Genomic DNA, 21,592 nt, shown 5'->3' with positions numbered 1-21,592 from the left:
CCAATTAAAAGCTTAATGGCCCGGAGAGCATAATGCTCCGTATGAGAGTGCGTGCACTGAAAATAAGGTTGTTACTAGTGCAGTCTTACTCTAGGGGCCTTGAGTGCCACTCCAGAGCTCTCGGTTTGCACTGGGCCCTAATTCTTTAATCGAATGTAATTACAGGGGTTAGGAGGGTGAATAGTCCAATTGACAACACAAGGTAATTAAGGAGGCCCATTTCAAGTACTTAACATGCTGGCAGAGCATAATAAAGTATATGGACTCAAACATAACACACTGTACTGACTTTAATGCGCACCGCCGCTGTGTCATAATAATAGTGTGTGCGTTTGTGTGTGGTGGGGACTCACTCTTTCGTTGCGGTCAGCACAGAAGAGGCGTGTATGGTGGCGTTTTTGCACAACAATGTAGGTGATGCCTGGCTGGTACTCCTTCTCCAGGCTGATACAGGCCTCACGAATGGCCAGCAGCTCATAATACAGCACCTGAGGAAGCCGCAAAAAAAGATTCACAGCCTCGCACACACATCCTCACCAGTATCCATCAGCTACAGAGAGATAAACATTACCCAAATGTACTGACATATCTAAAACATATGGATTATGACTCAAAAACAGAGTAAGGAGAATTTTGCCTCCAGCTTCCTCCTTCGGACTCCGACCAATCTTTTTGGTGAAAGACCTAAATAAAGTAAGAACTGACCTGTCTGAACTGGCCTTCCGAAACTCCATCCCTGTAGAAAATGATCCTGGTGGGCTTGTAGCGGGTTGACTTGTAGAACTGGATGAGCAACTCCCGCACCATGGACGCCAGGTCCTGGATGACCTCCTGCCTGGGCCTCTGGACCCGCACAGTGGCACAGTACCTGCTGGGGTGGGCGTCCATACTGCCTACCACCTGAAACACAGGGAGAGAGAGGAGAGGGCCACAAGTAGCATGAGTGAGCGGGTGGTTGTGATAGATTGCAGGGGGTGGTGGAGGAGTGCATGAAGGAGTAAGAGAGATGAGAACTCAGAGAGAAATGCCAATCAGGAGAAAATGTCAGGTGGAAAATGAAGAAAAAAAACTCACTGCTGCAATTGAAGGCTTCTTCCCATCTCCAGCAGGTGGATGTGTGACATCTGCTCCCAAGAAGATAACTGGCTGCTGAAACACTGAGGGTCTATTGATTGAGGAAAGAGAGCAAAGACATTAATTATACCAATAAAATAAACTGTCTTCTTTCTTGGTAGCTTATGTATTACTATGGCATCCGTGCAAATATCACCAGGACAAATTCTCATGTATGTAACAGATATTTATATAATAACACAAAACAGATTTTTTTTTTTTAAATGGTTAGAAGCCATTTTAAACAAGCATTACGAGGGCATTGCCATTCATGAGGAGAGGGAGAGCATGACTGACCGCTGATGAGGCACCAGGATGTTGTTGATGCCTCCCAGCTTCACGTTGATCTTGAGGCAGAGGTTGGAGAGGGTCTGAGGTGACGTCTTCACCACGTTCTTCACCTGAACACACTGGGTGGCCATGCCCAAGAGGGTGTCTCCCACACGCTTTACCTCCGCTATGGGTGTTTGAAAAAAAGTGAGCGTCAAAAAAATAAATAAATAAAAGTAAGCATATTTAAAATTTTAAAATATGTTATCCTTGTAAATGCAGTACAAACACATTATGTCCCTTTTCAAAATCTAGCCCTCAAAATGGAGATTTGGGAAAGCAGTGGAATACTATTCACCTCATGCTCAGTAATCCAATTCAAAGCTTTACAAGACACAAGTGTGAAAGAAATTCAAACATTGTTAAGTATAAAAGATACAACAGAGAAGTCATACATGCAAACACTTTGAGATTTGGGACTTTCTCTCAGACTCACAGTCTGATAAAAAAACATACAAAACATTAAAAATATGTAATACAAAGGAAAGAATACTTTTTTAATAGAGTGTGCAGCACACTCACTGACAATACATTTGGGAAGCCGAGGAGGAGAGAATACTGCACCAGCACTCAGTCCCAGAATAGCATTAGTGTTTCCACACAATCTTGACCACAAGCATATCTCTGGACCCTAATATAATATTTATTTTTAAGCCTTTTTCTAACCGTAGACAGGAGTCTTTCCCGGCAGGATGACGATGATGAGCTGTAGTCCGGCGTAGGTGTTTTTCAGGTGTCTGAACATGGGCTCCACACTGTCTGCTCCCTGGGCGTATTTACAGAAACATGGCTGGCCTTGGATGGGCATCCCAGCATCCTTAGAGATTTTACGTAGCTGGTCTGTGAAACCCCTACATGAGGAAGGAAAGGTTAAACGGTCAGGAGAATGATGCGAGAGAAGCTCATGGTAAATGCAAAATCAGATCAGCTCTGTTGTAAAAGCTCTTTTCAATTGAGGCAGTTATTCAAGGTAAAGTTTGTTCTGTCAAGGCAGGACTTTGAAAAGGTGAAACGTGCCTTTATTACAACTCGTTTGGACTACAGCAATGCTCTTTATGTTGGGGTTAGCCAGGCTTCCCTCTCATGTTTGCAGTTGGTTCAAAATGCTGCCTTTTAATTGGAGCACAAAAGCGAGAGCACATTTCCCCCATTCTAGCCTCGCTCCATTGGCTCCCTGTGCACTTCAGAATCAATTTACAAATTCTTCTGTTCGCCTATAAATCCCTGAATGGTCTTGCTCCATCCTATCTCTCTGACCTGCTTCAACTGTATGTGGTCTCTCAGGTCCACTGATCAGCTGCTCTTAGTGGCCCCCGAACACCAGGTGAGACTCTGAAACTCAGAGGGGATCGGGCATATGCAGCCGCGGCTCCCAAACTCTGGAAGGAGTTGCCTTTACACGTTAGGCAGGCCGCCTCACTGCCTGTTTTTAAATCTCTTCTTAAAACGCACCTCTTTTCCTCGGCTTTTGACACAGTCTGGGATGTTGCCTTTTTATTGGTTAACTGTTGTTGTTTTTACATGTTTTATGTCTTTTTTGTACTTTTAATGTGAGATTTTTTGCTTGTGTTTATGTCTTTTTTGTATTTCATTGTTATTGTACAGCACTTTGGTCAACAGTGTTGTTTTTAAAAAGTGCTTTATAAATAAAATTGGATTGGAAAATGAGCAAACAGCATAAATACTCTATAACAGGTTAAATTATGAAAGTTTTCAATTTTAAATATATCTATTTAACTATTTACCCATATTTATCATCCAAAAACGCCAAAAATCTAAATAATGTTTAGTATTTACTATGTTAACATCCATATTAACATAATGTCACATAACCCCTGCAGTTTAGAAATCTTGCCTGAGTGCTTGAAATTGCAGCTTGAGTTGTTGTACAGGTATTGCATTTTCCCATCTAGGTGTTAAAATTCTTTCTTTTGATTTATAAAATAACAATGCTAGGTTTTAGGATTAATTTTTTAAATATACTTTATAAAACAAAATCCTAATGCTGGCTGCAGAAACACCACAGCCATCTGCAAACTGCTGAGATAATAGATACTACCTTTTTTAGTTATAATTTGAAACTGAAATAGTCAATACAAACCAGATTATAAGTTATGGAGACAAAAATACACAAACAATATCATCTCCAACATTTCTACAGTGAGAAAGGCAAAACTGGTAAGTGGTTTGAATAGTAACATAATATATGTCCTTTAAACTGTCATGAATACACTCGTCACTGCATGCACAGTGATAACAGAATCTCAGAGGACTGCGGGAAAACATCACAGGAAAAGAACACATAAGCAAATGATCATACTTTAGGATTTCTTCCCGACACTGCCTCTGTGTGGCGAAGCAGGCAATGGCCCACATCTTGATCTCCACCCCGGTGTGGAACTGCTTCCCTCTCATGTCCCACACCCCGTGGCTGGGCGTCGCTACAGTGCGGTTCTGAAACAACATCGCAGTCTCACCACATGTTCTCATGATCATGTGGGCAAACATTCATTCACATTCATACTGTTCGTACAGACCTCACACTCCAGTAGGCACAAACTAGTGTGCACATACTCACATACACACTTTTATTTTTCTGAAAACCAAACGGAATCACACACAGTCTTCATCCACACCAGAATATATTAACACTCTTTTTTTTCTTTTTCTTTTTTTTTTTATAAACACAAATTCACTCTGGAAAAAAAAAAAAAAAAATCACTCGAAGACACATGCATTTGCGAAAAGGCTCAGTTCTCACCAGAGAAACATTTAACTTTCAAGACAAATAACAAAATATCATCAGGTGGTTTTGATGTGAACCTTGAATGTTATTGTGAAGCTAGTGTAATGCACTTGTGATGGACTCTGTGGTATGTAGGATGTGTGTCATGGTCAGCGTAGTCTGCATAATGGCATCATAGTTCTGTGTAATACACACATGAAATGTACAATAATAAAGGTGTGTCTCCTCAGAGAGGATAAACAGACAGATGTTAATAAACACTGCGGTTCAGTCTCAATAAGCTGCTTCTTTTGGAAACTTCTTAAAGCCACCCCTTATTAAGTTCAAAGATGAAGATTAACATTAGGCAAAGTTAGTTCAGAAGCTATTGATGACCTATATGATTTTTTTTTTAAAATAACCCTTGTTGCAGATCGACAAAGATTTTCCTGCCCTGTTTATTTTCATTTTTAAGGTGGAATCCAAATTTGCACTATTGAGACTTAACCACAAAAAATAAGCTGAAAAGACTGACACCATGAAGTTCAAACAGAAGCCAGTGAGTTAGTTCCCCTTAGAGACAGTGGAGTAAAGGCTGACGAAGGGGAGAGCGTGTCAGACAAACAGAGAGAATGGGCGTGATTTAAAGGAAGGGTACCATAAAGTGCTCTGTGCTCACCCTGCCGCCGTACTGCAGCATGGGGGCGGGTAGCACTCGCCCCGTCACGTGGGCCATCTCGTCGCGCACCTTGAACTGGAATTCCTGCACAAATGGGTCTGCCTCGTAGTTGGCACTACGCACCTGCAAGAAAGCACGGAGAGAAAAATGGACACAGCGTCAGGCTACCATTGTTAATAACAGCCATGAGTAAAGACCACTGCAATGCTGAAAGGTTGTAGTACAGAGTCATGTGCTCTGCTGGAGTCTCCTTTACCTGATCACTCTCATTGTGGTTTGTTTTAGTAACAGGAAGAGTTCGACATTATTGGAAAAAAGCTTAATTGCTTTCTTGCCCAGAGTTAGATGGGAACACTCTCATATCTGTCCGTTAGTATCAGCTTACAGCCAGCAGTTGGTTAACTTTGCTTAGCATGGCTCAGTCTGTAGTTAACAAAACCTTAATACAAGCGCCTCTAAGGCACACCAATGAATATATCTCATTTGATTAATCCATACAAAAAACAAAGTGTAAAACCATGGCAGGCTAGCTGTTCCTCCCTGTTTCCAGTCTTGCTAAACTAAGATAGTACACAATATATAAAGGTCAACAAAAGTCAACTGTTCCTTTACACCAGCTACATTTTATTGAGCTGTTGTGAATAACCAGTGTAAACAATTATTTCTCAGATTCTGTAGAGTAGGACAAAATTTGTATTTGGTGACGCAGCTGTGATTTCTCTTGAGAATGGGGCCAAAGTGCAGCAGTAGTTCAGTGAGCATTATATTAGAAAATGTGATCTCTACAATGCTTGCTGCTGTGCCAAGTTCTTATGCTGTCATGGTTTTTCAGCCTTTGCTTATTATCCTAATGAGCCATTGTTTTTCTGTACTCTCTGGTGTACGTATGGGTAATAGTTTCCTTTTTATACATTCTTTTTATCCGGATTCTCTTTTGCAGTCACCATTTTTATTGTTTTCATGATTGTCTAGTATGTTGCTGGATAGGAAAAATGTAATGACAAATTGGTGACATGACACAGAATGTCAGGTGTCTGCACCCTAATCTAACATGACTGCAAGCACAGGGTACATGATTAGCCCAGCTGGCTAGATATCCAAATACATTATAGAATTCATTATGTAGTTCTGACAGACAAAGCTTATCTGCGTGTTTTATCCTTTGCTGCCTCCCAGCCTCTGCTATTCCACCCACACTGCCTTGTCAGTTTCAAGCAACAGTGCATCTAAATGAAAACACCACCACAGTGATGTCTACAATGATTTCCTGTGAGCAAGTCCAGTCATTTTACCCCTGGGTGAAGAGATAGGGAGACGTGGTAATACAGTAACAACAGGTACCAAATGTGCATTGCTAATCTGATGGCGGAGACAGTCAGTGTACAGTCCATCAGTCTCTCCATAAACAATACGCTGCCGACACTGCAGCAGCCTCACACACGTGACAAGTCGTTAAGACTCGTTTTGTTGACCCTACGTAGACCTGCCTTGTAACTGTCAAATGCGATGGACAAGCACGCAGACATGCCTCTGTTAATGATATAAAATGGGAATCTGGATGAGGTGATTACAAAACAAGCAATTTGATATTATGAGGAGCCGCATGGCAACCAGCTGTTGACAAGCCCAGCAACACAAGCCCTTCATAAAACCATTGTGGTGTACTCTTCAAACGTAATCTAAACCTAATCTAAATCCACAGCATTAAATGACACTCTGCTTGATAAGCAAATTTCACTTGAAAAAACAGGTTCACAAATGGTATTGCTTTTTTTGTTTTCTGCAACTTACTATATTTTAACATCTGTGAAAAAATACTTAATATGACCATTTATAAGTATAATACTTAATGGATTTTCAAAAGCATTTTCATTCAAAAGCAAAAATTAAATTTAAATTTATAGTATGTTGATGCTGAAGGAATAATCAGCGACTTATTAGTATTAAAAGACAGGCTATTGATCAACAAATACCACCAGTAATGCTTTATTTCACGGGTCTGTAAATTCCAATTTATTTCCGAGTAATTGCCTAAGAAGTTCCCAAGAAAGAACCATATAATTTGGTACTAACTACAGGTAAAAATAGAGATTGTTCAGTTGGTACACTTGCAGTTATTTAGAAATGTGAAGCTAGCATAACCTTGAGATTTTTATTCAGAGGACAGCAGGTGAGCTAAACATGCAAAATGTGAGATGTGTCCAAAAACAGCAGGTCAGCATGAATGAAGTATAAAGTTTCCAATAATAAATGGATGAGTAATAAATAATCACTCTGGTTTATATTGAGCAAATTCTTTCATGGAAATTCATCTGGAAGTCAATAATAAACTTAGCACAACTAATTGAACTAACTAAAATAACAATCTCAGAACTTTGTGTCTACCTTTCCTGTGATCAGAGACTAGGTCTTTCCAGGAAACGTTCAAGAAATCATTAGCAAATAACAGACCTGTAAGATAAAGTGTGACCAATATCACTTAATGTCATTTGAGTATTTATACATGGTGTCTGTGACAGTGATAGAAGAGACCTTGATTCAGCAGTTCTCTCTACAACTCACCAGCCTGCTGATCTCCTCCTGCCTGTCTGGCGCAGAGCGAGCTGTGGCTTTGATCATAGTGGAGGTCTGATTATCTGTCAGCTTCTTGATGCATCGTTGACCAGCTACAATGTTACACACCTACAAGGAAACAAAGGCAAAAGTTTGAACCAAGCTTGGGACATGCATTTTTAATCATTTCAGTTGTTATTTAGCCAGCAAAAGATTTCTCTGGGAAAAGCTTTTTCTTCAGCCGCCCTGCTTAATATTTATAGAATTGAAATACAGGCACACCTGGGAGTCGCCCAGTACACTGCAGATTTCATCAAGTTTGGAGTTATGTTTAATATAAGACCTCATAACAAAGAGAAATAACTGAGAAGTGGTTTATCTCACCTCCAGGGGCAGGTAGGTGTGTTTTTGCTCCTGGCCCACCTGTAGACAGGGCAAATGTGGATACTTAAGCTGCAGGTTGTACTTCTCCCTGAAGTACTGGGCTACAGTACGCTCTACAGTCTGGCCATTTTCCAACTGTAGAGGGAACCTACAAAGAGAAAACATATTCAATGTGAATACCCAGTCTCGTAGTCACCTACCTTCAAAGCTCGCAATCATTAAATAAATATCATTTAATATCATTACCCATAGCATTCTAACAGCTACATGGGACATTGCCACAGATAGGGACCATTCCTTTTGATGTCTGTATCGTGATTTAAAAGGAATATCAGCAAGGAAGATCAACATCCACACTACTTCACTAATGAATGACTAATTTTGACCGCATGGTTGTCAGATGAGTCAACCATTATCTGGTTTGTTTGGTGGTGAACTGGTGATCACATCCTCTGTGGTCTGTGCTCCCTGCCCCCAACCTATCCACACACTCCGCCCAGAGTCTCCTGTTCCCTCTCCCACCCAGAAGGCTGACTCACGTTTGATGGCTGGCAGGCCGACGGGTCACGTTGCAGACGCGGTACTTCCTCCGCATGGTTCCACAGTGCGTCACCTCCACCTTCAAACCTGGTGAATAACATGAAGTGTTGGATTAGCATTAAGAGTGTGTTTCTATGTGATTTGATACGACATATGCTTTCCCTTTTCCTTGTTCCTGTTTCAGCACACATGATGCATTTTTATTTTTTATTTATCTGTTTTAACTATCTATCTCACATGCAGGTACACTTGACAACCCCCCCCCCCGGGCTTCACCTTTGATTTCTTTGGTGAATTTGACCCGGTGTGAGTCTGTGAGAGGGCGAGGCTGCTCGTCTATGTTGTGGATGTCCAGCACTTCACACATGAACTGGATGACAGGCTGGGCCTTGTAGAAAGCGGTGGCAGACACTGCAAGATAAAGCAAAGACGAGAGTCATTTAACACAAAAAAAAAAATTGAATAACAACAACTTGATTCTGTAATCTAACAATGTTACACCACTGGCTGCAGTTACATCTAAGCTAAATATTTTTGATAGCATGACATAGGTTACTGGGCACTTTGTTTTGGCATTACACAAGACTCAGACTGTGAGGGAAAATCAAAGACGGTTCTGGCGGTTCCCATTAGAAGACTTTGGAGACGTCACAGTTTCGTCACCTGAGTTGTGCGCACATTGTGGTGGCAGAAAAAACAGCGGAGAAAAGTCAACAATGCAGTAAGTAACAATACATTAGTAACAGCAACGATCACAAAGCTGACATTCTTCATAGGCTGTTTCATAACAGTAAACACCATTGAACAATGTTAGCAACATTAGCTTGAAAGCAGAAGTAGCATGTAAACAAACCAAATTGTTCATAGACAGTTTAGTTATAACATCACTCAGTATATAAACAAGCATTTGATGAATGAATCTGAATCTGTGATATTTGCTTTATACTATGACTTCACCACACAATATCACTGGTGTCACAATGTAATGACTGAGGATGTTTTACAGGGGAGACCTCCATGGATTCAGGGAGTCCAGACTTTGTTCTCACATTGTTCACTTATTCAAGGCAGAGTCTGTGTATGAAAGCTCCGAATAATAAACAGGTAACCTTCTTGAATGGTTGCTATCAAAACTGAGAGACAGTAGTCGTGATACGAGGAACTTTGAGCCTGGAAGACCATCTGTTAGATGTGTTACTGAAACTGTATTTGGCCGTAAACAATAAGGACGTTGCCTTTAGGTTTAATGTAACAGATACTGTCATCTCCAATATTTTAAGAAACTGGCTCCAAACCATAGGAAACAGGAAATGCTAATCTCAGGAGAAATGCCTAAACAGCTCTGGCAGAAGATAGATGATGAATAGTTGTTCAGCCTTGGACATGACTCTCAGGAGTAAGTCTTCATCTCTCACAATACAATTGATGACCATGACCCGTTTGGTCCAAACTACAAAGTCACTGAAGTGGACATCATGCACAAAAATCTGCACCTGGACTTGGTAACAGTGGGAGTGGTTCCTCTTCAGCTGCACATCTGTCAAGGCACAGCTGTGGGTCTTCATTACATCTGGTCAGGCCCTCTCTGTATTCATATGTGCACTTAATCTCTAGTGTTCCCTTCCCCCAACATAAATAGCAATCCACAATCCCATCAGGTGATGCACAAAGATGTAAGTGGTCTGGGTGAACAAGACTAGAGAGTCCAGCTAACTTCCATTTCTCTCCCCCAGAGTGCAACTGGTGCACGTAGATCTTCTGTCTTATCATAATGCATGATGTTTTTAATGTCAATGTCTATAGGCTCTCCAGCTTACACAAATGGTAGAAGTTCATGGCTGTAATTCTGCTCTCTCTGTGCGTGTGCCAGGCTCTGCGTTTTGATTGTTCCCTGGTAGTAAGCTCAAGGGTTTCACAATGATCTGAAGTAAGCTTCTTTCTAAGTCTCTGAAACATCTCAAGACTTCTCCTTTAGAACATGTGCTGGGAGGCCCTTTAGCTGTTTGTTGTAAACAGATCTAAGTGGCACTGGTAGGTTTGTTTGTGTCTAATTCAGATGCAGTATTTGTGTCACTGAGGTCCGTAACTGGTGAGAATAGCTGCAGTAAGTGCAAGGCCTCTCAGCTCCCTTAGATCGTTAGTTATATGTCTTATATGTTTCATTTGAAACTGCACATTTAAGACCTCTCCTCAACAATCACTTCATGTCCAGATAAATGCCCTTGTAGTGTTTTCAAAAGCAAAACAATTAGCTGTATATTTTCACTGATGATAAATATGACTGAATATGAACTTAATAACACTGAAATCAATTTATGTTCAAGCCTTTCACAAGAAGCTTGTCACTTTTCCTAGGAATGTCTTTGAGCTGGCCGGCTGTTCTCTTTGGCTTGCTGAAATTGATCTGACTCATGGGTGCTGGCTTGACCTCTCTCTTGGACATATCTTTCGACATGCAGGGCTCTGATACGTTTGCTGTATCTGTCCTTCCCATTCTGACAAACAGCTCAACCTTAAAAAGCAGCCATTGCAAAGGGTTTTTTTTATTAGTGTAATGATGTCCCTCTAGTGTAAATGGACACCTGACGCCGCTAACTGTCACTTTCTACCACCAGTTTGGCTCCACCCACAAAACACGCCATCATTGTTTACAACCACAAAAAGGTTCTTTAACACTTTTCCGCAGTTTAAAATTCCTCCATAAGTCCATATGTTCAAACAGGCGGTTACTTTGAAATACTCACGCAACAAAATGATGCCGACCTTCAAGTAACAAAAGCAATCTGAATACCAGATGAACTGTAACACAGGGATGGAATACAATGTAGCTATTATGAATCTCTTATAAAGGCTTTTCACATTATGTTTGTCTAGTCAGCCCACAATGCAAAATAAATGTAGTGGGAACACTGACTGAACACAGAAAGTGCAATTCATGCCATGCAATGTCTGTGGTCTGTGGAGAATCTCACACTGTCAGATGTAGTAAGGTTCCCTCTGTTCTGATATAATGCTTTATCTCAATAAATGGAAAGAGTGAAGCACAGAAAAAATTAAAATATGACAGGTGAGACTGCAAACAGAACAAAGAAGATCCAAATAAACTCAAAAATGGGCATATAAGGATGAAGAGAGTCTGGTGTTGAGGTTGAGGAGGTTGTTAACAAATAACCTGGCTCAGCTGCTGTGACGTAAGAAGCCCTCCTCTGACAATATGTTTGACGAAAGCACTGCAAGCGTACATCGTGACAAGGAGGCAGATGACTGCATCGTACACACTGACAGGAAGTGGCGTCACTTCTAATTATCCTGCCCACGCATTGTGTTTCCACTTCTCTGTGTGTGGAAGTGTCTCTGAGTCAGTCATGTAAGTGTAAAATAGAAAGGACTCTGTAATTACAATTATTTGGTATATGCGCCTTTGATCTTTGTGAAAATTAGTGCGGGGAGCGGAGTTTGTTGCATTTGCAGTACACGATGCCATGCTGAAGAGTCAGAAAACAAATGCTTTGCAAACACTGGCCATTCTAGTTTGCTGTTGCAGAGTAGACAAGAGACTTGAGGTGACCAATTGATTTCCAAGGATGAGAGGGCGGGAAAATGAGACAAAGAGAGAATCAGAGTGTAGAGAGGGAAACACTCAAATAGAAAGGCTTCAAGCACTTGAAGCAAAACAAAAGCTGTCTCAAGGAAATGCTCCACACATCTACCCTCCTGACCCCAGCAACACCCACCCGTCTAACTCATGCAGGCACAACAACACACTCTCACAAGCTACCCTCTGTCTCCACAGCAACCAGTCAGTTCCCATCCAGCCAAGAGCTACCTTCCTCCAAGCTCCTAACACTAACACACACACACACACACACACACACACACACACACACACACACACACACACACACACACACACACACACAACCTCCTACAGTGTGCATATGGCAAAACACATTCTCTACCACCCTTTCAGTAACATATTTTACACAAATAATAACAGATTGAAATTTTAGCTCAGTATTCCCGGTCATCAAACTGAGTTTTTCTGCTGACAAGGGGACAACTGACTGGAGCCAATTATCAAACTAGATCTCGAACCATTCAATTTGTATCCGATAAACTGGTTCTCATCCAGCAGAACTGGCACCATTGTGAAAAATTCAATCTGTTGGTGGATAACTAAATAACTTGTGATGGCAGAGGAGAAGAAACATCATCACCAAGTAAAACTACAGAATGTAAAGTTTCAAGTTTGATTTGATAAGAAAAAAAAAGAAGACGAAAATGAAAAGTAAATATATCTGCTGCTTCATATAGCATCCTGCAAACTTCATTCAGTTCCATTGAAATAACCTGCTCATGAGTATGACACGGTCACATTAAATTTATGTTAAACAAAGCTATTCAATTTCCTCAAACGTAACATCACTGAAAGTAAATTGCTCATGCACGCACCTCTAAAAATAGCTTGTATCGTGGAGGCTCCATGTCATTCTAATCTATCTGTTTAATTATTAAAATCTCATTTCCCCAGCTGTGACATAGGAACAGAGCAAACAATTTCTGCATGACTGTACAGGAGAAGACAGTTTTATTTTTATTTTTCTGAATCACAAAGAAAACTGGTATAGTGTGAAACTAGTACAGCTCTGCATATTTTGAAGTATGGACTCCTGTTATTACCCAACATAGATCTTATTGTGTGCCAGACTGTAAGCAATAGAAACAACTGTTGTATTCATCTTGTTAAAGCTGTGAGGCCATATTGAACCTCGGGTGAGCTACTACAATCACAGCGAAATCAAAGCAAGGCAAACAATGACATTTGGTTCTCACCATCAATGTTAAGCATCATCTTCCACATAGCGGGCCGCACAGACTGATGGAAGCCAAACCAAACCTCCCTCCCACCTCCCAGAGGATGGTCATAGCCCTCTGGAGCTGAGAAGAAGGATCGACCCACCGGAGTGTACCTTGATGGAGAAAAGTAGCAATTATTAAAAAAAAAAAAAAAAAAAAAAAAAAAAAAAAAAAAAAAAGAGCAAAAAGAGTGAAGAGATAAAAGACAACAGCGAGGTGAGAATGATCAAAGTCATGAAATAAAGACATGAAGAAAAGGGGGAGAACATGGGGCAAATAGGAAAGGGTGCAGGGAGATGACAGGACATGTACGCCTAGTTGACAAATCCTGAACTAAGAATCTGGGTTAATATGTGCTATATAGTCTCACATTCAGCTGCTCCTCAATATGGCCTGAAACTAGATCAGTGAAATAAGAGGGTGGTGACACTGCCTGGATCCATCAGCCTCTTATTACTCTGCCCAGGAGACACATTAATAATTGTACAGGGGCTAGATTTTTCTCAGTGAATCCTGCATTGACAATGTGTCAAGATGCCAATGTAATACTGGGCTCCCGGCACCTGCGAGAAGAGCTAAATGAAAGGTGTCGATAAAACCACTTTTTAATAATGCTCTGAAAAAGATTTTCATTAAAGTGCTGGTGATATTACATTCAACTGTGCTCTTGCTGGGGCTGAGGAAAGTGATATCGAGTAGAAGATGATATGAGGTCAAGTACGGCGCTTCGTGAGAGTCAATATAAGCGGTGTTTGATTTCCGTTGAGATCAGAGTGCTGATACTTGTGCCACTACGACAAAACAAATATTTTGCTATGAGTATCAGAGAGATCATTTTTTACAAGGTGTTTGATTTTTCATCTTTTGACTTTAAGTTTTGGTGACTGAAGACGCAGCACGCAGGTGAGGATAAATAGGAAGTTTCTTTGACATGTTCAACTATTCAAAGATCTCTCTTTAACATTACTGACATTAAAAGAGTGAACACAGGCTTCTGAGTCTTTATAAAAAAAAAAAAAAAAAAGGCTGAATAAAAACATCAGCAGCTCACTTCATTGAGGGCAGGTGTCGCAGGACTACATCCACTGCGTGTACAGGGTTGGTGCTGATGGGCTTATCCAGCTCCAGAGGCTCGGGCATGCTGCGGCCAGTCAGCACCTCGTGGAGCATGTGCCAGCTGACCAGAGACACGAATTTGATGGAAACCTTGAAGGGACGATCTTTCCCTCCTTCACCTGGTAGAGTGACATCCAGGTCCACCTGTGGGGGGAAAAGAAAAAGGGAAGGCGGGACAGCAAAGAGACTGTTAGATCACTAAGTGAAGGGAGGTTTCAAGTGGTGGTTATTAAGGTTTTATGTAGTGTGCAAGTGTAGACCATGTGCATGTACTTAAACTCCACCATGTTGCTGTTTGTGTGTATGTAGACATCACACATGGTGTACATGCACCGGTGGCGCTGAGGAGAAGCAGTATGATTGTGTCTGCACTTGTATGAGTCCTTTTCTTTTTTCCAGCTCACCCCAGTAGGTGCCACAGGCAGTGGGTTGGCCGTATACAGGCTCTTCTTTCCATCGTAGACCGGCCTGCGATCCCCAAAGATTGTCACCTTGAAGTGCTGCACCATAGAGTCAACCACCTCCCTGCATAACACACACAGACTTTCAGTTATACTGTACCTACATGTGTAAGTCTTATCATTAATGTAAGTGTCATAAAAACCCACCCAAATAATATGTCAGGCGTCCATCAACCGCCATTTCACTTTTGGCAAGATACTACAACCTTGTGAGCTCACTCACTGCAAGCTGCTCTATATTAGATATTAGCTAAATACTTATTTCTGAATGTAAATACTGTATCAGAAAAGGGTGTAAGAGAGGTTTTTAAGATAGTAGAAGGTCCATCTTACCTGTTGACTCGCCGTGGACACTTGTCAGGCTTGATATCCACCTCGTAGAGGTAGACATCCATCTTGGGGATCTCCACCTGGAAGCAGTTGGCCAGCAGCTTGATGGGCTTCCCCATGGTGCCATAGCCAGGCCGCCGAGGCATGGAGAATAGGGACTGGGCCCCAACGGCTCCTGAGAGGACCACAAGGAGGAGAGGATAGATGAAAATAAAGCTTAGTGTGGATCTGATTCAGGTAATTCAGGGACAGGATGTGTGAAGGTCATGTTGTATTAAACGACCTGACATTACTGACAGATACTTGTTTATCAAAGACATACATGTTTGTATATTTGATAAATTACTTTTTAAACAGTTTAAATTTACATTTTAAGTTATAATGTCCTCCCTGAGTAGATAGCTTGGTTACAGTTAAATAGCCAAATTTGAGGTGTCCTTGCTATGAAGTACTTAACTATGCTATACAAAGTTAAAACTGAATGATTTTATTATTAACTATTTCTCTGTCTTAAAACTACCCTGTCAGTAGTTTGTTAGACACTGTAACAAGGTGCTTGATGGTGGAAAAAAATAAACAGTGAAATTCCAAATGTCAAGATAAGGTGCTATATAGGGGAAACACCAGGAATAAACACTGACTTTGACATTTTAAACATTTTACGACACAAACATACACACCAACCAGACTCTCAATAAACTGTCACTTCAGATTTGATCTGATAGAATGAGAAAAGCACAGAGATGCTATAAAAGTATCAGGGGAATAAAACCAGTTTCAAAATGAACAATACACGCCCATGATGAAAAAAACACAGCCACGACTGTAAACACCCTGACACGTGCATGAGTGTTCCATGGTGCACCAACTCTAAAGCAAACAACTGCACGTTACACAGGGACCAAGGTGTACCCTGAAAATACACACACGCGCTACTCCAATGCATTGACCATATGTGCAGTATCTGAAACAGGAAGTGCATGGTTTGATAAATGAAGCATTCTGGATAGAAATAAAAAGAAAAGTATGATGCAAGATACAGTTCTGCCTTTCAAATCATGCCATGAACATTGTCACTGTTGCTAAAAAAACAACAACACAACAGCTGAATAATGTGACTGTTATACAGGGTTTACACTAAAGCCGTTTAATTTCACTGTGGTGGAAATAAAAAGATCAGCCCCTCTAAGATGACTGACGTGAAATGACTGAAAAATGACATTCCAGTCACATTTCATCAACATCTAACACTGTGAGGACAATTATCTTGGTCACTTTTCATGACAGGGTTTTCTGATTTGATTGAGGACCAGAAAGCAAAAGTCAATGTATAATAACCAGTCAACAAAAAAGAAAAAACTTTGCTCACACATCGTTTCCAAGGATTGTTCTACAATAGACATTGTATATAGACAATACAGTGTGATATTAATTACAGTTAATTGTGTAGTGGTACTATCAACAGAACATGTGCTTGGCAATCTGCTTATAGTTACCCGGTTCTCAAATTTGTTCTAAAATATGGTATCACACACACACACACACACACACACACACACACACACACACACACACACACACACACACACACACTTAACCGAAACCATGAGATGTCTTAGAAATGAGTCACTTTGATCCAGAAACAGTGAGTTCTGTTCAACTTAATGTGCCACACTCATGTCAGTGCTATTTTTGGGTCTGCTGAGGCTTGCCCTCCACATCACACTTGAGAGAACAAATGGCTCTGCTGACGTGCCAATACAATGTCTGGATTAAACTCATGATGCTATCGTGCCTTTTTGCTTTTGTTATGTAACAGCCATCTTTACACAAAACCTCAAAATGAGACACATCCATTCGCCTGGCAAGTGTTGCTTTCTTTGTGCCCCCCCCTCCTCTAGCCCCAGAGGCCTTTTTTTTTCTCCTCTGTTTTATTCAACTGTCTCATTCTGTCTCCACAGCCGTAGGCCTGGTGCTCTCCAGTCTCCACCAAAAAAAAAAAAACTGCCCCAAATGTGTCATTGATAAATGAGAGTCATGGTCGAGTGTGATTCATCACTGATTTGACTCATAGGCTCACATGTGTGGGTGATGGTGGTGTTGAGGGCCCTGCTGAGGGGAAGTTCAAAAAACCCTCCCCTAAACAGAACAGAAACCGTCTGTGAGGTAACAGCAGACAACATGAGCAACCCTGTTTGTTTACACTGGGGATGTTTTGGATGTATGCATCTTCTGCCCTGCTCCCTTTTTTTTTTTTTTTCTGTGTCTCCTCTGGTGGGCTGAGGAGTGGAGGCTAACAGGGTTGATCGAGGGTGAATGCCTCGTGTTTGAAATAGCCTGCTGGGATAAAATGATGAAAAAGAGAGGAAAGTCTGGAATTCCTACCGAGGCTGTCCCTCTCACACAAAACTATGTGCACACAAACTTTTGTCATGGTAATTCCTTTGGGGCCCTCGGTGAAACTTGTGAGGTAAGCCCAATTTCACACAGACAAGAGCAACGAAAAGAAGGAAGACAGATATTCTGGTAAGTCTTCATTAAGGCTACAGAAATAAGGCTGTCTACAATGGAGTAGGACTTGTCCTAATTCAAGCCAGGACAGGATAGAACACACACAAGTCCCTAATGCAAACTTCAAGAGGGTCTTCTGTTATTTTTTTTCGGTGCTGTGGTGGTTCTGGTGAAGTTGGCAAGTAGGAGGAGAATATGAGGGAGTGGCTGGTTTACAGAGTGGGCAGGGTTGGTGTTTTCCAGCTTTCATCTGCCTCTCGGTACTGGCTTCCGTTCAGTATGAGTCACAGAGCCACCAAGAAACACACAGTGGAGCATCCTGCTTCTGGACTAAATGACGGAGGAATTACAGCTGCAACGACCGGGTCTTACAGTGAGAAAAAAGAAAACTTAAAGCAAAAAAAAAATGAACACACAACCCAGGGATAAGTTTTGGTATTCCACCCACTTGGTTGTGTTTTTGTATGAAACCCACACACAGAGACATACAGTAATTTGTAGCTGTGGTATTGTGCACAGACACACCGAAAGAATGAGTTTGTGCTTCCCACATTACACAGAGTTGCGACGGTTGGCATTTTGGCAACACAGCACGAGCTCCATGACGTTTTTCAAAAGAGATGCATACACGTTGACAAACTGCTGCAAATTTTTACACTCAGACAAGCAAATTATTCCTGACACAGCACAATCCCCAAGGTCAGCCCTTCAAAAAAAAAAAAAAAAAAAAGGTAACTAACCTACCACCCGCAGTCTGGTGGCATTCTGACAAGATGCAAACAGACATTAAAAAAAACAAGCTGTGTGGGTCTCATCAAAACATCATGGCCCCATCACCATGATATTTGGCAAGCCTGCATCTGCATTTTTTGGCTTCCTGCAAATCCCACTGATTATGACAGGCCTGACAGTTGGTATATTTAGGTTCCCATTGCAATTGTGGTTACAAAGATACTATTCATATCTGTCCAAGGACAAATGTCTCTCCCTCTGGTGAAATGTTACAGGTTAAAAATTTTTAAAAAGTACTTCTTTACACTGGAGGATTTTTTCTTTAATGAAGTTTGATCTTCTTTTTGAAACCAGAATGTAGAAGCCATTCAACCAGCAGCTTAAGAAAATGGACTTTGGCTTCGCAAATCGACACAGATGGGCTCATCTGATCATCGACATCACGCACATGGCAGGCAACATGCTGAGATGTTGACAATCTCACAGGCATGTCACACAGATGTGTTTTGCAGCATTTTCTGAATAGCTAACCCGACCCTGATCATTCAGCAACACATCAAATACCTCCTTCCTATCTGTACTTCTTGGAAACTGCGCGTCTCTGTTCCCTCCACAGACAGACATAACAAATGTGCCTGTCCAAAGAAGCGGGAGCGAGAGGGTCAGAGAGGGAGGTTTAACCGTCAAGATAGGTGGGGTGGGGTGTCTGTTCAAATCAACATGCAGGTAGATCAAAAAAACTAAATGTTCAAGACATATTGTTATTTTTATGTGATGACTGAGACACTGACTGTCAAAACAGCCACTCTCTGGGCTCGTGGGAAGCTGTACAACCCCTTACACAAAAAGATGCTTGCATCAGTTTACAGGAACATCCACTTACTGCAAGACTAAACACAGAAAACTGATCAAGAACTTGTCAGGGATACGGTGCCCTCTTCTGCTGGTAGATGACATGTTGCCCTCAGCTATGACAAAGTGAAAACTCAAACACAAATCTACACAGACACATCAAAGGCTTATTGACTCTCTGTACGAGTGAGTGTAAGGGTTCAAGGAAACCTCCCCTTGTGGAGATGAAAAATGCCGCACTGCGTGTTTGTGCGTGCTCTTTCAGATAATTACAGGAAGGACATGCTTTAACAAACAGAGGAGAGAAGATTTATTCCTCCCCCTGTCTATAAGTATGTTTCTCATTTCCTGAGCCTGTACATTCAGATAGTAAGAGATGACAAAGGTGGGAAAGCCATTCTTGACCATGAATAAAATGAACTATTGGTGTATTTTGGTGTAAATGAAACTCTGAGATAAGTGTGGAAATTGCCACCCAATTCCTGAGCCTATTGCAAGAGTAGCTTTTTTCTGTTACCCTTTAGTGTGAAGCAAATCATTCATTCTATAATATAGGTCTAGTGTTGGTTTATCATTACAAAGGCTGTTGTTTACTGAAGATATGCACAACCTTTTAAGATCCTATCAGCAACAGGCTGCAATGAGAAAGTTCTTTCTTCAAATCAAACATTAATTTCTATCCATTTGCTGCCTCTGAAAAACTGGAATTATCAATTAATATGAGGGATGCACAGTCACAGGTAAAATAATTTCCTGTTCATTTCAATGAAACCAAGTTCATGAATATTATTATTCCTTCAGTCAATCTATAAGTGAAATGGCAACCCAAATCTATAACTTAATATGCTTACACCCTGCAGGCTTGAGAGATAGCGCTTAAATGTCGGTAGTTTCCTGTTTCAGAGAACAGCCGCTGTGGTCAGCTTGAATTTATGTCACTTACACTGTACTCCAACAGTAACATGGTTTCATGGCAGAAATACAGTATGAAAACTACTCCTACGAGTCCCGCAACATAATCCACTTTTCCGCCATCCTTCATCATGCCCAATATTCTCCACACACTGCCAAAACTTCGCTGAACACACAGCCTCAGTTTTCTGCTTGTGCACTGAGTTCATCTTGTGCGCCGCTTGTGTGGTTAGCTGGCAACCCTACATTTGGACATACTTTTTGTTGGCAGATCAGTTTTACACAAGTCAACTGGCTAGGTGAAGAGCTGCAGGCACCTTTTGCAGTTTAGCCAAACCTCAAATCGAACAACATAGAGATATATAACACACTAATCAAGGTTAGAAATTAGTTTTCTGTGCCATTGTGCCTGAATGTAACTTGTGTCTGGCAGCTTATTAAAGTTTATTGTCAGCTCTGGCAAAATCATGCATTAACAGTAATGAGTAACTGGTAACACTAATGTTACAAGTTTCATTCTCTTCTTCAAGATTTGTCCATTCTTCAGCTGTCACATCAGGACCATCGTCTAAGCAGGCAGTAATATTGCATGCGTTCTTTGCATCAGTGGAAAATGTGTAGTGAGCACAAGGGTTGACCTTGGTTAATTAACTATAAACAAAGCTGAGTGATACCACCCAGCCAGAGAGTCACCAGTGCTACAATGCAATGGTGCGCATGGAATAAGCATATAAAATAAACATTATATAAACACAACAAAAAATGTGATCTGTTTCTTAGCAATGAATATTTTTGCAGAAACATCTCAGCAATGTGAACTCGTTCCACTCCGCTGCTTTGCAACACAACACAGACACACTGTACATAGTGGGCTGGGATCCAGAATAACTGGATAGTGAGAAGCTAGGCTGACATCCAGTCCCTGCTAACCCCCTCAGCCACCCCCCTTCCCCCCACTACACAAACGCCACGCTGCTAACGAGTGCACATGTCCACACACATACAGGCCCACACACCAACGCACACATACACACACAATACAGCTGTTGTGTTTCTAATCCAGAGAGGCCTGAGCTGTGGGAACAGGGCGAGTGCTCAGTGGCGAGGCACAATGGCGTCAGTCACAGCAGGCAGAAACTACACACACACACACACACACACACACACACACACACACACACACACACACACACACACACACACAGAAAGACTGATAGCTGGCGAGGAAGGTTTGATGCACATAACACACAGTCAGACTCCTCCCTCCTAGTCCCCTCATCAACCTCAAGAGTGTTGCACCTGGCACCTATGGGAGTCGATGCCACAGATAAACACCAGCAGGCAGCCACATACTGACAAGCCGACGAAGGTCTGGTCAGTCACAACAACATGCAAAAATGTTGACATCACCCTCAGGACAAACCTGAGAGTGAGAGTGAAGGCGTGTACATGACAGGGAAATATTTTCAGTGGAGATGGAGTGAAGCGGGCGGTTGG

The 21,592-nt window shown here is 41.5% G+C and overlaps 1 protein-coding gene across 2 annotated transcripts in view; it reads right to left on the bottom strand.

The window, feature by feature from the left end:
- Positions 1 to 21,592, bottom strand: part of ago3a (argonaute RISC catalytic component 3a) — a 38,869-nt gene that overhangs the window by 9,156 nt on the left and 8,121 nt on the right. Inside the window, exons 2-16 of one of the 2 annotated variants that reach the window (XM_023401807.2) lie at positions 15,092 to 15,263; positions 14,702 to 14,822; positions 14,233 to 14,441; positions 13,158 to 13,294; positions 8,601 to 8,735; positions 8,324 to 8,411; positions 7,785 to 7,932; positions 7,410 to 7,529; positions 4,827 to 4,970; positions 3,764 to 3,897; positions 2,110 to 2,294; positions 1,411 to 1,570; positions 1,075 to 1,165; positions 706 to 900; positions 354 to 488 (exon numbers count right to left, since the gene is read on the bottom strand). In XM_023401807.2, coding sequence (XP_023257575.1) covers positions 354 to 488; positions 706 to 900; positions 1,075 to 1,165; positions 1,411 to 1,570; positions 2,110 to 2,294; positions 3,764 to 3,897; positions 4,827 to 4,970; positions 7,410 to 7,529; positions 7,785 to 7,932; positions 8,324 to 8,411; positions 8,601 to 8,735; positions 13,158 to 13,294; positions 14,233 to 14,441; positions 14,702 to 14,822; positions 15,092 to 15,263 — 2,174 coding nt within the window. The remainder of the gene's footprint in view (positions 1 to 353; positions 489 to 705; positions 901 to 1,074; positions 1,166 to 1,410; positions 1,571 to 2,109; positions 2,295 to 3,763; positions 3,898 to 4,826; positions 4,971 to 7,409; positions 7,530 to 7,784; positions 7,933 to 8,323; positions 8,412 to 8,600; positions 8,736 to 13,157; positions 13,295 to 14,232; positions 14,442 to 14,701; positions 14,823 to 15,091; positions 15,264 to 21,592) is intronic. The other variant, XM_023401808.2, reaches the window with a different exon arrangement.

Source organism: Seriola lalandi, unplaced genomic scaffold (assembly GCF_002814215.2).
Source record: "Seriola lalandi dorsalis isolate HSWRI2012SDOR001 ecotype SW California unplaced genomic scaffold, Sedor1 jcf7180002053771, whole genome shotgun sequence".
Taxonomy (NCBI): Eukaryota; Metazoa; Chordata; class Actinopteri; order Carangiformes; family Carangidae; genus Seriola; species Seriola lalandi.
Note: the sequence above shows the minus strand (reverse complement) of the source record. Positions and strands in the feature narration are given on the sequence as shown.